The 17,200-nt window shown below is 42.9% G+C and overlaps 1 protein-coding gene across 1 annotated transcript; it reads left to right on the plus strand.

Moving 5' to 3' along the window:
- The first annotated feature begins 1,123 nt into the window (after positions 1-1,123).
- On the plus strand, positions 1,124-17,081 carry si:ch211-117c9.5 (sodium- and chloride-dependent creatine transporter 1). Its single transcript, XM_037103637.1, has 14 exons — positions 1,124-1,899; positions 3,128-3,427; positions 7,301-7,432; positions 7,569-7,905; positions 8,213-8,345; positions 9,667-9,801; positions 9,912-10,015; positions 12,665-12,789; positions 12,911-13,023; positions 13,844-13,984; positions 15,494-15,596; positions 15,691-15,791; positions 15,871-16,041; positions 16,252-17,081. Exons 1-14 carry the CDS (start codon positions 1,869-1,871, stop codon positions 16,378-16,380), a joined length of 2,055 nt encoding a protein of 684 aa, XP_036959532.1. The 5' UTR covers positions 1,124-1,868; the 3' UTR covers positions 16,381-17,081.
- Positions 17,082-17,200: the final 119 nt, after the last annotated feature.

The raw sequence follows: 17,200 nt of genomic DNA on the forward strand, positions 1-17,200 counted from the left end.
TCGTGGTACCATGTTATTTCCAGTTCCATTCCACTGATCTTTTTTTCCATTAGATAAAAAAAACCTTGAATGTATATACTTTCCACAGATCATTAAACAAGTAGTTGTTAGAGGAAAATCAGGTCCCCAGAACACGGTTTGAAGCCAGAAAGGTGGCAGGGGCCGCCAACTTTAAACAAAATAAAACAGAATGAAATTGTCTTGTCCTTTTAAGAACAGTTTGTTTATTTTGTTTATTTAAGTCATGAAAGCAAAGACAGTTTATTTATGTAGTTTGTTTACTCATAAAACGTCAGTCAATGGAGCTCTTTCTGTTCCCCATAAGTAAATGGTGCACCTTTAAACCAAACACATGCTCTTGTGAGTTTTTAATTCCCTCGGGCCACAGTGCTTGTGGGTTAGAGCGGCGCTATGTAGTTTTGGAGGAGGAATTTAAATTCAGAATTGTAATATTTACAGGGTTTTTAATAGCTGAACAAACAAGCTGTTCTCAGAGGAATATAAGGTTCCCAGAACACTGATTGAAGCTTGCTTGAAGCTTGAAGGTGGCAGGGTCCGCCAAATATAAACAAAGTCAAACAGTGTTAAACTGTGTTGTCCTTTAAGGCCAGTTTGTTTATTCAGTCACGGAAGCAAGGAGAGTAGGTTTATCAAGTTTGTAAATGCAAATCTACATAAACCCAACCCACAACACATGCTCTCATGTAGTTTCTTATTCCGCACCCAGCCACAGTGCTTGTGGAGGGTTAAAGGGATAGTTCGGGTCTTTTCATGTGGGGTCCTATGAGGTACTTATCCCTAGATCCCATCTACCTGCAGTAGATGACTGTTGAGAGAGTGTATGGAAAGACCCGAGCTATCCCTTTAAGTATCCCTCACTGTTTGGTGAAGATTACAAAGACTGCAGCAGAGATGGGGTGCACAACATTCCTATAGGACATGTCATGGCAAAGTATGTGGGCACCAGAAATCCTAGCTACACCCCTGTGGGAGACGGGACAAAAAGCCCCAGCGAAGGTGGAAGGAAGGAAACTCGGTCCCTGCCGCCTGGAGAGCAAAAAAATTACCAGAGCCAAACGCCCCCCGGGCTTTGGGACATTTCTCTACAGTTATTTGTGTGTTTTCAGGTCAAGGACGCGCGCAGTGCCATAAAGACATCCTTGTGACTTCTGGTCGTTTTGACTGAGCGCTGCTGCTGATGCTGTGCGCACCGCACTGGGCCGGCCTCAGCCAATCACGGCCGCCGGCGGCGCGAGGAGGCGGGGGGAGCGTCCGTCACAGCTAACGGACCGTGGTGGGGCAGAAGCAGATCGCATTCTTCGTCTGTCGAAGCTACGGTATCACGTTCAGGTTCACGGACTTCTGACTGGGCTTTTCCCCCCCCTTTGATGAGAACATCTTCACCCTAAGGCGCAGTATACTTTTCATCTAACCGTTATCCATGAGATTCTTCAGGCTTACCTTCAAGTGCTTCGTCGACTGCTTTTGAATCTCCCTTTGTCAACGGCTCAACTGACTGCGGCGCCTTGTGACATTTTTCCATCTCTTAGCTGAGCTGAGGGTTTCCAACTGCGTGTTAATCTTTGAAAAAAAAAAAAAAAAACAACAAAAAAACTGCGACTTTTGAAAAAGGAAAAAAAAAGAAAAGAAAATTTCGACAAGGCGAAATAACAAACTCGGGGAAAAAAAAAAAAAATCAAAGAGACAACTGGAGCTCTGCCCGCCGTGGCTAGCGTTACATCTCCCTGTCTGCCTCTGTGAGCCCGCCGGGTGCCTCGTTTAGCCGGGCACCGTGACACAACTCCAGCAGCCCCCTGACTCCAACCAGATAACAGTCAAATCTATTTCTGTGCTGCTAACCCAACAACATGTCACCTGAGTTGGAAGAGAACAGCCAAGGTGAGTATAAGAAATGACCTCCACTGCTTTATTAATGCCTTGTTATTATTCACCATGGGCTCCAGCCACTAGCTTAACCAGGACCACATGCTGATGGACCATTAGAGCATCCCTGCCTCAGCCTTTCACATTTCTCATTGGAAGGGCAACCCAGCTGCACTGTGTGTCCATGTTCCTCATCACAGTTTACATCCACTTGTGTCTTACTTAACACCAGAGCAGATTGGACTGCGTAGAAGTCATTTTCCAAGCTTCATGTGGTCACTTGCGGTGGAGACGCAGAAGATGCTCTTCCACAAAGAAATGATTCTCAAGTTTTACGTCAGTGTCATGAGGTTCAGGGTTCTCCACGCAGACCCGTTTACGCTCGAAAAAACAGATTATTTTAACCTAACAAGTGATCTGTCTGATCAGCCTTAAAAGATCACAAACCCTCCTCCCTCACAGTGTCTCAAACCCACAGGTATCCTCTTATTAAGTTGACATCCCTCACATTCCCCACTCTTTTCCCCTCCTCTGTTCACACACACACACACACACACACACACACACCCTCAAACTGCTCTGATCTGGATTCAGCTGCCTTGCTTTGCATCCAGCACAGAGCGGCTGACTGATCATCATCATCGAATGGCACGAATGAAGACAAACACATACACACACACACGCTGCTTTTGCCTGCATTTGAGTTGTAGGCGTTCGTTAAGTCAGCCGCGCGTGTGTGTGTTGAATAGAGAAAATGAGAGCTTTGTGAGTGACGGAGGAGCTGGAGATGTACCTGCTCTCTGCTGTGTTGTACCGCAGCACACTAATCACTGTCAGTGAGACAGGCAGAGAGGAGAGAAGCATCGGGGGAGGGTTTAGTGATGCCAGTACATGGGCAACAAGATTATAGCCCGAATACTAACCGTGTAAGGGCAGTTTATGCAATAAAGAATCTTGTAAATTAAGTATGTCAGCCCTGTTAAGGCTTAGTGGACGATTGGACTAATTGGCTACGGTTGTACTGACGTGTGAATGGAAACCATGGAGTCTCCCTCCTCCATTCAGTACAAGTCTGACACTGTGGTGCGTCTGTCTCCAGCGCTGACGTGTAATGTGACGTGAAGCTGTGAATGCATTTTGACTAAAAATGTGGATGCTTTACCAACTGATTTCCATTCGATCTCCCCGCCTTCCTCCTTCCATTTCCCCCTCATCTGACGGTTGCACATCTTTTCCTGTCCAGGTGATATCAGTCTCCCCCAGTTAGAGGCAGGGACCCTGTCTGAGGAGGAGGGCGGGTCAGCTCACCCCCTCGTGCCTGTGCCTGGCGCGGGCCCAGGGTGTGGAGAGGGCGGAGGGGCTGGCCCACCGCAGACCCAGGATGGGGTTGCAGCTGGAACAGGAAATGGGGCTTTAGCAGTACCAGCTGTGGAGAGGGAAACTTGGACCAGACAGATGGATTTCATCATGTCCTGCGTGGGTTTTGCTGTCGGCTTGGGCAACGTGTGGCGGTTTCCATACCTTTGCTACAAGAATGGAGGAGGTGAGCTTCAGGACAACTGTGGAGGATTCTTTGTTATGAATGCACACAAATGAACACTATTTTAATTATCATATAAAGAGTCTCCTAAACCCAGTCAAGTCCTCATGAACTAATTTCAAGGTTGATACAAGTACAGATGATCATTGGATGTTAATGTACAAGCAAAGGTCGTGGAGTATTTCATATCAATTAACAAGCTACTCACTGTGCGACACTCTGTAAGTTTCATAACATCTTTACATAAGTGTTGTATGCAATCTGGCCATTGATGTTGGTATTTTAAAACTTGATAACTCACTTTCCTGTCCTCCTTATTCCTGTCCCCCAGGATACCTTGTGCAAATTAGTGGCACAACTTCCGGTGCATGAATGAGCTGAATTCAGTGAAAATCGAGAAAACTTCTTATGCACTCTTGAAATATAATGAAATATCATTCATAAGTTAAGAAAAGGTTTAGAGCTGCTGTTATCTCGAGTACAATACACACGTTCAAGAATAAGAAGAATCTAGATGCAGATAGTTTCCCAAATCAAATCTAAGAGTCATAAGGTGAACTTCTGACAGTTTGTAAGACAACGAGGAAACAGCATGAGGAGACGTTATATTTTAATAGGCGTGATAGGTAGGGAAAGCATGGCCTGCGTGGCTGTGAGCACGTAGCTGAAAAGCACGTGGTTCCACTGTATTTATCATAGCTGCCTGTTGCTTAACAGACACGCTTTGTACAGTTTGCCCTATGGTGTGCCTGCTGCTCTCTCACTTGCATATAAGGTTATTTGTGATGTTACGTAACTTTTTCCACATCCTTTTCTGTTTAAATGTATGCCAACTTGTCCAACAGTAACCTCCCCTTCCTGCCGCTTTTGGCCTTGACATGTCTTATCTCTGCCCTACCCCCTTCGCTATTTTTTTATGAGGTGTAAAATTGAAATTAAACTGGATGTGTGTGTGTGTGTGCGCGCGCAAGTGTCCACATGTGGGTGTGTGTGTGTGTGTGCGCATGCTTGCCTGTGTCTTAGTCCAGCCCTCTCTCTCCCTCATGTGTGTGTGTCTTGTGACCCATGGCTCTGATACCCACCTTGTGGTATCGTATAACAATGGCCTGCCTCACACAGTCCACCCCCTGTGTGCTCCTGCCCAGCACTCATGTAGCATACAAAGGTGCTCTCTCCCACTCGCCCGTTGATAAGGAGGCAGATGGATATGTCACACAATAAACGTCCTGTGACTGTGCCCGTCCTTTTACTCCCCTTCACCGTCGGCACGGCCACGTCCGCAGCCACAGTGTTTCATTTTACGTCTTTGAATGACCCAGGGTACACCTTGTAGGCACAGCAATGTTATCAGATAAGGGCTGGGGCTCTGAGTCAGAGCTGTTTGTCACTGAAACAAGGACGCACATTGGAGACGGCGCTAGATGAATGTCAAAATAAATGCGTGGAAATAATACTCTCGCAAATCTAGTTTATTTATTTATTTGCAACTCGGCTGCTGGACCTGATGTGTCTGGTCCGGTTATGATTAAAGCGGATTTACTTAAGCCTATTAAGGGTACAGCTCCTCAATGATTTGGCCAATATCATGGGATATGTCACTGCAAGCATTTTCTCCATTCATTCCATTCACGCCTCCCATTGCATCTCTCTCCCTTCCTCTCTCTCTCTCTCTGTATCTCTCCCGCTCTCCCACCCCTTTCTCTCTTAGACTCACTCTCATGAATGTTTCCTTATAAGGCTGCAGCCCTCTGCTCTCAGTGAATGACATAAAAGAATGATGGACTGAATGAGGCACAAATTGTCAATCAGTTGCACGGCTGCGGAGCCAACAAGGTCGATGCCTTGCTTGCTGTGTCATTTTTTTGTATTTGTTGAACCTGCTCCAGCACAGCGCTGTCCCAGTTTTTCTGCTTCTCTCTCCTCTGATGTATCCATCTTTCCCTCCTTTCTTCTTAGCCTCTCTCTGCTCTGCGTCATGGCTGGTCATGTGACTCCCTTCCATCTGCGCACTGTGGTGGCATCACCCAGTATGTTATAATACAAAGCAAATCATTGCAAATGGATTACATGTGTTAAATGACCTGTGCCGCCTTTTTCATTTGGTCTCTGCTGTCTATTCCTGATCCTTGACAAGCCTCTGCTACATTATGAGAATCCAAAACGGAGATTATTTATAGACGAAACTGAGCACAGACTAACTGCCTCAGGCCAAACGACTACTAATCAAAATGATTAGAACTCCTCACTGTCTCTATCTGGACTAACAACTCCTGCCGGGGTCTGTTGTCTCACTTTCTGTCTTCATTTGATAGTCTTTTGTCTGTCTCCGCTGCATGCAGCTGTCAAGTTCAAGGACAATACTTACCGTAACTGTCCACACACTGGCAGAATCTCCCACGTACACTGTCAATGCATCTGTTATCTGTGGCCTTGTCTAACCTCCTCTCTGGCTCTTTTGCCCTTTATTGCTTCCCCCTCCTCTCGACTGTTTCTTGTTGTATTGAGTGCTCGATTAGTAAGAGCCATGCCAATGTTTGTGCAGCCTGTGTCCTTAAAGACTTGATAAACATGACCTCTAGCTCAGATTTTCTTCTGCTGAAGTTCTGCCAGCATGACTATATCCTCCTTGAGCCTCTTAACTCAAACAAAAACTCACCATTGATGAATAGCTTCATGTAATGTTACTAAAATAACTCTCTCAAGTTTACATGATGTTGAGGATATTCGCTGTGATCGTGTTGTGATAATTCTCACTTTAAAATTTGCAAACCTCTTTCTCTTCATGTCCATCCCTGTTCTTTTCTTGTCATCACTGACACTTTGGATGGCATCAATCTAATGCCTACCAATTCAGTCCATTCACACCATTAAATATAAAATACTAGAATGGTAGTTAGTGGAGCGCGTGCCTCCGTCAAGGCCCGAAAGCTCTCTTTAATTGAATAAAGCCTATATCCAGTATCAGCCACAACATATTTAATCTGCTGTATCCAAATGTTTGTTTTGATAAATCTATATTTAATCAAGATCCATGCATTATTCCCTAAGAAATTAACAAAAATGTCCAAAGGTTTGTGGGGTTTATTTAAGGCTGAGACCTGTTCTCTATCCAAGTTTAGTGTGAATTCATTAAGTAGTTATTTTTGTAATCGTGAGGACAAACTCAGCCAAAGAACAAACAGACACTGGCCAAAATATAACCTCCTTGGCAAGGCGTAAAGAAAGTAGTGATCCAAGCTAAGATCAATCACCAAAGAATGAAGTGTTATAATAATGTATGTTTGTTACTGAATCAAACTCTGATTACTTAACTAAGGAGTGTTTTGGAGGCCAGGAGTTTGATTAAATCTCTCTGATCATGTAATCACATTGTCTTATGTTTGAGACCTTTGTTGTCCACCTCAAAATTACATTTTGTTTTCTAATTGAAAAGGGTCAGACTACGTGGAATATTATCATTTTCTATTACTTACCGAGCATATGATTGACCCACACCCACTCATTGTAGTATAGGAAAAAGAAGTCTCAGAGCAACTAACCTTGTACGTTACCAGTCAAACTTTTACTGAAACATGCTATTCATTTCCGTTTACTCCTGAAACAACTGCTGTTTGAAGCATAAAGAATGTCACATATGTGATGTCTTTAAGTGCAATGACAAGGAATTTATTGATTTGGTACTGGTAATATCGTCATTGCTTACGCCCAGGGCAGTAAAACCACCCGATGCCAATCGTTTTGTTTGGAACAGAAGTCATGATAGTAATTATAAGTGATATTAAATGTTTGGCCAATGATAAGAAAGTATTTCAAGATATGAGTTAGTTTAGATAGAGTGTTGTGATTGTGACCATGTGATGAATCTGTGTGTTGCAGGGGTTTTCCTGATCCCATACTTGCTGATTGTGTTCATCGGGGGCATCCCAGTCTTCTTCCTGGAGATTGCACTGGGACAGTTCATGAAGCAGGGAGGGGTTTCTGCATGGAACATTGCACCCCTCTTTAAAGGTACTTATCTCTGTATAGTGTCTGACAATCATATTTTACAATCATATAATCTTATTTTATTGCTTGCTCATCATCTCAGATTTGTAAACTACATCCCAACATGTCTCCTTTTGCTGCGTCTCTTACTCTCTGTCAGGTCTCGGCTTGGCCTCCATGGTGATAGTGTTCTTCTGTAACACCTACTACATCATGATTTTGGTGTGGGGCCTCTACTTTCTCTTCCATTCCTTCACCACCCCACTGCCCTGGGCCACTTGTGGACACCCCTGGAACACCCTCAACTGCACGCAGGACTTCCGCCGTGCCTGCCACAACCGCAGCGCTGGCCAGCAGGCTCTGCCATCATCTGCTGCCACCCCCAACAACCTCCTCTCCTCCGTGTCCCCGCTGAACTTGTCTGCAGCCCAGTTCCTCCTCAACGGCAGCTGCGCAGAGGCTGAGGGCATGCGCTCCCCTGTCATCGAGTTCTGGGAGTATGTCATAATGACTTGTCTGGGAATTGTCATGTCATCAGTCTTAATCATTTCATTATTAAAGTCAAAACGATTTTGAGACATTAAACCACTACCAAATTAAATTTTAGGGGGGTTATCAGTATGTACCCAAAGTCTCCTGTCATGCAGACCTTTATTCCAAACTTGCTTTATGTCAGTTACAAAATATATAAACATTTTTACTGACATTTATAAGGTGTTAACAAGGCCCTATGAAAGCCTCATTTGACTTGCAGAATATATTCAAATATAATTCAGTTCTTTGTCTTCTCCCTCTCCCTCTTAGGCGTAAAGTGCTCCGTCTGTCTGGTGGGCTTCACGAGCCTGGTGACATCAGCTATGAGATGGTGCTGTGTCTCATAGCCGTCTGGATCATTGTTTACTTCTGCATGTGGAAAGGAGTCAAATCTACTGGCAAGGTAATGTGTTTTCTGGCTGTACAATTCTAGATTCTTTGTGTTACATGTCACTTTTTGGGTTTATGCCGTACAAACAAAGTATTTATGGCTTTAGCATACATGAAATGTGACTTGCCACTGTCAGGGGTTATAGAGTGTAGACTTATATTTGCATGGCTTCATGCAAAGGTTTAAATAATTGCAGCATTTTGCCCTTTGACCCCAAATCAGCTTTGGTATAGTGAGAGGATCAGTGTCTAGACTGAAACACATATGAGCACAAGTGTAAACACGCACGTTTATTGTTCAGATGTTTATTGTGGAGCTTTTTGCTCACGAGTATTTATGTTTATGTGCAGCTAAAAGTTTCAGTCAGGCTATAATCTTCAACTGATCAGCCAATCCCTGTTATGTTATACTGTACATGCATATTGTTCAGGGTGACTTCTATTCAGTAGTTGAAAGAAGATGCCTACTACTCTATCATTATAATGTGATTGCTCTTAAACGTTAGCATAATGAATACATCCTCATTTTGTAGCACATGGAGATGTCTGTATTTGCATACCTGTGTCTCCAGAGTAGCCAAAGCTCGTAGAGAGAGTTAAAAAAAATAATGAAGGAGATTGAGCCAGCCGGCCAGCTGTAAGCCGATTAGTAACTTTCCACCATGTAGATGTTTGAGAGCTGGAAAGGGGCTTTTTTTTTTTTTTTTACCCATGTTCGCCCTAGATCAAGGCAAATATGTGCTTTCTCACTACTTTGCTTTTACCATAGTGATTTAGCGGGGGACTTGATGCTTCTTGTAGGTTAGCAGGGGGCGGCTTTCGCGGCATAACTTTACAAAGACTACTTTCTGAAAAGGTCTGCCAAAAACCCCTGCTATTGCAGGAGGTTTACAAATTGTCTGGCTTTCCATTTACAGGCTACCTTTTCTTCAAAGTAACATGACAGGGCCCATTACACATCCACTACAGGAAGGACCTAATGGGCTTCTACTTAAGACTTGAGTATTTGCAAAGAAGGTAATTGCTTAATCAAAGTGATAAAAACATACTTGGGTACAGTTATGTTGAAACATTTCACCATAGCAGATGGACCATGTTGATAAGCACTAAACTTTTCCTGCTAGCTTGTTAAATTGATCATTTGATTACATTTTTCTGTGTAGTTAGTTACTTCATGTAATATGAGGAGTGTAAATGTTTGAAGGGTGTACTTTGGAGTTTTCTACTTTACTTAATACAAGTTCTGATGCATAGTACTCAAACACCTCCTCACAAATTTAGGCTTCAGTATCAAGAAGCGTACTTCATGGCACTCTTCTTTCATCTCTCTGTAGGTTGTGTACTTCACAGCTCTGTTCCCCTATCTGGTTCTGGTCGTTCTCTTGGCCCACGGAGTCACTCTACCTGGAGCTATAGATGGGATTGTTTACTACCTGAAACCTGACTGGTCCAAACTTGGGGAAGCACAGGTATAATTTTGCATTGTCCGGAGAAAACATGATAGATGCGTATATCAGCATCTAAAATAAGCAGGTCAACAGATTGTGACACATTATTCGGATTATTCCATATGTCATAGGTGTGGATTGATGCCGGCACCCAGATTTTCTTCTCCTATGCCATCGGACTGGGCGCCCTGACTGCACTGGGCAGCTATAACCGCTTCCATAACAACTGTTACCAGTGAGTCTATACATACATACATATAGGCTTTCTTTCTGTCTGACACTATTATAAAGTGCCAAAAGATCACATCCTTTCTCATTTAAACACCCTTTTAATTTTGTTGAATGGATGTGGTATTGTAAGGGCTGTGCTGTTATCTGCAATTGCCACAACCACTAGACTTAAATACACAGCACTGTATGACTATGCAGGAAGTATGATTGAAGGCCCAAATACCTCCATGCTCTCACATCTCAGATGTAAATTAATTTACATCTCCCTGATCAAGATACAAGCAAATAGGATGCCAAGAAGCGTCATAGCAGTGCCATCAAACCCTGATTATATGCAACAAAACTTTCTAACAGTCATTCCAAAAGGTTTTCAGAAAAAGAAAGACATGATTTACATTGTGTCTAGGAACAGTTGGTCTCACTATTGCTGTTTGTGTTGGCTGGCTTGTTTGGTAGATACATAAACATGTTAAGACCTTTACAAGGTAGTTTGCTCTGTAGATGTAACAGAGATAATAGTTTTTGTAAATCTCAGCACTTGCATGCATATTTGGAATGCCCATAATAGGAGGAGCCTCATGAATATCCTGCCATCTTACATTTTCTCTTCCTTGACCTTAATTGGAAGTTAAAGGATGAGTTCAGATTCTGAGGTATGTCAGCTCAGCTCTGTTTCTCACACACACTTAGGGGAGCCCAGGAATAGCTGGAATGGCTAAAGAAATGTGTATTTAAACTGCTCACAGAGGCCAGTCAGTACTACATTTAGGACTCAGGAGTCTTTAGGTCTTATTCAGTTGCTTTCAGACCACACAACTTGACTTGTTAGGGAGGGGATCTCAATTGGCAGAAATATGATATTCCAAATTATTATTGTATTTGTATTATTGAGGTTTTGTTACCAAATCAGTCATGTTTCTGCAGTAGCCCACAACAGATGATCCAAACACCGGCACTTAAGACGGTTTTTCTCAATTTTCAAGGTTTTGGGTGAGGGTGAGACTAGGGATGTTCAGGTTGTTTTAGTCTGCAACTACACTGCTAGATGCCAGTAAATACCATGCACTGGAGCTGCTTGGTGCTTAATACCTACAATTTGACGTCCACTAGTTGTTATCAGATGATAGCACACTGATCTTAGCATTCAGCTCAAAGCAGAAGTTATCAAAAGTAACCTGAGGCTAAAGTATACATTGTGGGGCCCGTATACTCTATTGAAAATGCTTGTCAGATGGTTGATTGACTTTGGAAACCCCCTCCAACCACACCATTCTGACATTTGATAACAGAGGTCTGTGTCTGATGGTTGGTGTAACTTCCCAAAACCGTCGGCCTGACATTCCCACACTCTTCACAGTAGGATTACAGAAATATACCATGGTTCTGTTACCATACATTTTCTACACTATTAAATGCTACTGTTATAATGTTATTAAAAAATAACATTTCATGTCTATATCAAGTTTCTCGTCCATTATGACATTTTATTACATTCCAAGACAGGGTTTGTTTTACCAAACCCCCCTGTTTACATTCATTAGGGGTTAATGTAACGATAACAGTACTTGTAAGAATTGTGTAATACCATCAGAATCTCATACTGTTGCAATGTTAGAACACACAGTGATCTCCCCCACTCCCAAGGCGGACTGAAGCCAAGGATAGAGCTTCTCTTTCTAACAACTACTCTGAATGTCTAATATCAACAATATCATACATCCCCCCTTTGTATGATGGCCAGCTTTAACGCCACCTAAATACAGTTCATTTTGATGTGGTCGACAAGGCATCTTACAAACCCCTTCTTTTCTACTCTAACCTGATCTTTAGACCTACAGTAGCTGAGCCAGGTCTGGCTGTGTTGAACCGAGTCTGACGAGCTCAGACTGAAATCAGTTTGGGGCATCTACAGTAGTAGTTGTAAGGGTCAACAGTAAGTGTGATGTTGTCTCTGTTATTGCCTCATAGGTCTGTGTGGCTGTAGCCTTGTCTTGTTAAATAAGTGTGGTCACGACATAGTCTGTTTTCTTAACCCAAACACTCAGTCTGTGTTGTTTTGATTATGCTTAATGAAAAGCATTCCTCTAAGTACTGTTTCAGATTGATAGAGCCTATTGACGGTAGACTGAGTGGATTTTGCCTCTGAACACAGCTGCAGCTGTGTCATAATAATCATCATGGTGCAACTCTTGTTTATACATTCTTTATATCAGGAAGGATTCTTGGCCAGCTGCACTTGACTTTTCTGGATTAACCGAAGGTCAGTCCTCGCTATGTGGACCAGATATCAGTGATGTTAATAGAATTAGCTCTCCAACATTCATAATCATAATTTTAGATATATTTATATCATGGAGCGAGTAGTCAATATGGTGTTTTCTTTTGGCTTCCCCCCTCCAGACCTGTAGACAAACGCCCCATTGGCTTCTTTGGTCTCTGCTCTCTACCTGCCAACTACACAGGCAACAACAGCTTTGAGAAATTGCTATTGATCCCCAGTTCACCATCCGTCCATCTCTTCTGCTGCCAGTGCTTGTCTTTAATGTCTTACATGAGCCTCATGTTGCAGCATATTATAGTGCATCTTTTGCTCACAATGTCCTGTTCTGCCCCCCCACCTTCTCTCTTTCTCTTTCTTTCGCTCTGTCTATAGGGATGCGTTTTTGCTGGCTATCATCAACAGTGGAACCAGTTTCTTCGCAGGCTTTGTGGTGTTTTCTGTGCTGGGCTTCATGGCTGCAGAGCAAGGCGTGGACATCAGTAAGGTAGCTGAGAGTGGTAAGAATGCAGCTTCCGTGTGAATCGGTTGCCTTAAACCCAGTGTAGTGAGCCGAGTTTTGACAGTAAGAGCTGTATTCCCTCCATGTTTGCATATGACTAACTACTTCTTAATGTGCAGGTCCAGGCCTGGCCTTTATAGCCTACCCCAAGGCTGTGACTCTGATGCCTCTGGCACCACTCTGGGCTGCACTTTTCTTCTTTATGTTGCTCATACTGGGCCTAGACAGCCAGGTAAATATTGGCCATTTACACATTTGAGTTTGTTTGTTTACATGCATGTCTTAACGCATTATAGAAGGCATTTATCCTCTAGGATCTTGCATCTTTATTTTACTGTCTTCTTGACTATGTAGCATTTTAAATAGAAGCCTATCTACATTTCTTTTTCTCTCACTTCCTCTCATTCAAGAGCGACAAACAGTTGAGACGCATCACGTCCAGTTTTAGCATTGCATTTCTTAGCAGCCTGTTTGTTGTGTGTCTGTTTGAGCCAGTGCCTACATCCATTGTTTTACAGCCCAGGGATTTGTCAATGAGCTTCTGTCTGATTCACACAGAGACCGTCTGTCCACTCTCCAATCCATTCATTTACTCTCACTTTCCATTCTCTCCCTCATTTCTTCTCCATCCATCTCTCTTTTTCCTGCCATAGCCACATTGGCCGTGCGCATGCTGCCATTTCTGGCTAATGATGTGAAAAAAATAGCTGCACAGCTGTTGTCCTTACAACTCATGCTGGAGGAGAAATATGTTTTTGTACAGTCAAGAGACTCGTAAACATTCTTGCACAGGGAGGGGAGGAATCTGGATTCCAGCTGACATACTCTCCAACAAAATCTCGGTTACATGTCAGATACATCTGCAGTAGATTAGTAGTGGCGTCAGGGTATTACACAATGTAACTCTACATCATTTTACCAATTTAAAAAGTGTTTCAGGGTTTGATTGTATTTTCTGTATATTTTATGAGTGGAAAACCACTGTTCATGCAAAAAGCCCCCACTGTCTACCTCTCTCATTGTCTCTGCTATCTCTTTACTTTGTTCCTCAGTTTGTTGGGGTTGAGGGTTTGATCACGGGAATCATGGACATGCTACCCCCTAAATCTGCCCTGGGCTCCCTGCGGCGAGAGGTGGTGGCAGCCATCTGCTGCGTCATCTGCTTCCTCATCGACATGTCTATGGTCACTGAGGTACGGTGAGGATTTCCGAGAGTTATGTATTCTTAAGAATTAAGTGGAATACGCTCTCATTTGGAGGCTGGCAGCTTAAAAAACAATGAAGACGAGTCTCTTAAATTCTGAGCAGAAGATTTTTTTGCTAGCAGCTTATTTTTTTTACTCGGGCTGAGTGATAAGTCCTCAGAATAATTGCACCATATTTGTAGGTTCGGTCGTGGTACCTCCCTCCTAATCTCCTCAAAAGCACTTCATAACATTTATATTTATCATTCCAATAACAAGATGGCTGGTTCTACCCCTGAGCCACAGCCGCCCTCCCTCATAAATGTGAGAAATGGGTGACAAAATCAAATATCACAATACTTTTTTTAACTTATTATTTCAGTTTTTTATCACTGTACAAAACTTTAAAAATAAAAGCAAATACGTGATGAGTCGGGATGAATGAGTCAGCTCTAAAAGCACCTTTATTTGAGTGGTGGGAGCCAGCTTCCATCTTAAAACCTTTATTTTTTCATTATTTTTTATAAAAAAATGTTTATTAAGACAGAATAATTGGATGAAGAACATACTTGTAAATAAGTTCCAGAAACTTCTGACTTTGGTAAAATGAAAACCCAAGCATGGTTGGACACACAAGTCAGATCAATATAAATCAGATGTTCAGTACACAAAATAGTGTTCGGTGTTTTTACATTACTTAAATATTTCTACCAAACATGATGTAGAATTATCAGAATTCTGGAAAGTATGAAGTTTATAAGTTCATTTATTTGATATATTGTATGTGTACTCCATCATAGGTAACAAGTTGGACAAATTTGGCTAAACCCTAAAAGCCAGAAGTGGCCTTAGATGGAGGGCCAACCGAAAGAGCCGGTTCTTTATGCTTAGCTGAGCCAAAATCTTGTTCACTACAAAGAGCCATCACAAGCATTCTCAATTTTGATACTAAATGCTGTCATGATCCTTTATATGTGCTTTCTACTGCTCATATTATTACAGAGGTCGCTACAGTACTTGTTTCATGTACTTATTATAAATTATAATGTTCATTACAGACCGTGTTATCAAAGTATTCTTTACAAAGCTATATTTGACTAATATTGTTACAGTACAGGGATGACTAATGGTACCTTTACAAAATTTCAACACAATGAGATTAAATAATCACCGGCGATGTGGAAATAAGGACTGAGTGGATAAAGTAGCAAGATAAGTAGAACAGTCTGATAAGATCAGAAAATTACATCATTTTACTGTAATGCACCCTTTAAAACCATTATAATGATCTCCAAAATCTAGGACTATATATATTCTCATATCAATACTCATTATTTAGTTAACTGTTTCTTTACAATACATGGATTGTTCACCTGATGCTTGATTGGGCAAAGAAAACCAGTGCTAGAAATGAACTGGTATGAAAGCCTAAATAGTGGAGACAAGGCTGGAAATAGGTCACACATAAAGTATTAACATGGTGGTCTTGAGGCTGACTGCTCTCTCTGTTCCTGTCAGGGAGGGATGTATGTCTTCCAGCTGTTTGACTACTACTCTGCCAGTGGCATCACTTTGCTGTGGCAGGCCTTCTGGGAGTGTGTGGTGATCGCATGGGTCTATGGTGAGGCAACACAGTACAATTACAGTACACTCAGCAGCACAAACTGCACAATTTCGATGCATTATCCCATAATCCCTAATGTCATTTCTCTCAGGCGCGGACCGCTTCATGGACGACGTGGCTCGTATGATTGGCTATCAGCCCCTGCCCTACATGAAGTGGTGTTGGTCCTACATCACGCCTTTTGTCTGTGTGGTGAGTGCTGCTCTGTGTGTGTTTTCTCCACCAGCTTTACCTTCCATATGCGAACAGCTAATATATTTTGTGCCTGTAGGCAGTGTTCCTGTTCCACGTGGTGAACTACAAGCCCCTGAAATACAACAATGTGTATACTTACCCCTTGTGGGGTGAAGCCCTTGGCTGGGCACTGGCCCTGTCCTCCATGCTCTGTATCCCTGTCACCGTTCTCTACAAACTACTACGCTGCAAAGGCTCTTTGCGGGAGGTCAGTATGCCACATTCTCCTGTGTGTGTGTGTCTCTGTTTGTATTCGGTAGAAATATGCATCTCCTTGGATACCGCCCTCCCTCCCCTGTCTGTTATTTGGTTTGCTGATTATTTCATTACTCATTAGCGAGGGCTCATTAGAGACAGCTGAAGCATCCATCGAATGAACAGTTCATCACCTCTGTGCCCTTCATTTTCTTCCGTGTAGCGGTGGCAACACCTAACCACCCCAGTGTGGGGCAGACACCACCTGGAGTACCTGGCCCCTGAGAGCGAGGCCAAGCTGCTGCCCCCTGCAGGAACCAAGAGTACACTGCTCTTCGAAAGTGTCATCTGACGCGCCGAGCCCCTGCAGAACACAGAGCCACGGTCACCCTTGTCATCAGCACACACATTCACACACAAACTACACGAAATACGTGCACACCACACAGGCCTGGTGAGGGCAAAATGCAGATTAACACACCCCATAGTTACAAAAATACAGAAAAGCCCTGGACAAATGGACCAAAGATTAGACGGGAGAAGAACTGAAACACACCCACACAGTCATCACATGCTGATATGCCCACTGCTCTGCTTTCTGACTCTACCTCGCTGACTTTCTCTCTCTGCTCCCCGCCTTTGTGCTGTCCCGTCTCGTCCTGTGAGTGTGATGTGTCCAGTGTAGTTGTGATATCTTCCCTCTCTGTGCTTTCCCTGTCTGTCATGGATTCCGCGACCTCATCCGTCCTGACATCTCACCTCATTTTTTCTGTGCTGCAGAATCTTAAAAGATCCCTGAAAAAAAACAAAAAACTTTCTCAATGAAAGACCTCATTTCTGCTGCTGATAATGCCATGGTCCGAATGTGTGCTTATGTGTGTTTGCGCATGTGTGTGAGGGCGTGAGAGGTATGTGTCGGACCGTGGCAGTGGTGTCTTCATTCACATGTGACATTGCTTGTGGCCATTGTTTTCTGTATTCTCTTAATCAACTGTACAAAAATAACTTCCATTTGTAAAAAATAAAAAAAAACAAAGATTCAACAAAAAGAGACGACGCATCACCACTTCCAGCTGTGTGTTATGAACTAACTTAAGTATCCAGTGTATTGTAGGGTCTGTGAATCAGTGTTAACAATATTTGGAGGAGATGATGATCAGTATTTCCACCTT

The sequence above is a fragment of the Acanthopagrus latus genome, chromosome 7 (genome assembly GCF_904848185.1).
Source record: "Acanthopagrus latus isolate v.2019 chromosome 7, fAcaLat1.1, whole genome shotgun sequence".
In the NCBI taxonomy this organism is placed as follows: Eukaryota; Metazoa; Chordata; class Actinopteri; order Spariformes; family Sparidae; genus Acanthopagrus; species Acanthopagrus latus.

Bases quoted from the DNA above. Each gene is read 5' to 3' on its own strand.
- si:ch211-117c9.5 (XM_037103637.1), top strand. From the start codon at position 1,869: ATGTCACCTGAGTTGGAAGAGAACAGCCAAG. The intron at 1,900-3,127 runs GTGAGTATAAGA...TTTCCTGTCCAG, and splicing joins GTTGGAAGAGAACAGCCAAG to GTGATATCAGTCTCCCCCAG. The intron at 9,802-9,911 runs GTATAATTTTGC...CATATGTCATAG, and splicing joins CCAAACTTGGGGAAGCACAG to GTGTGGATTGATGCCGGCAC.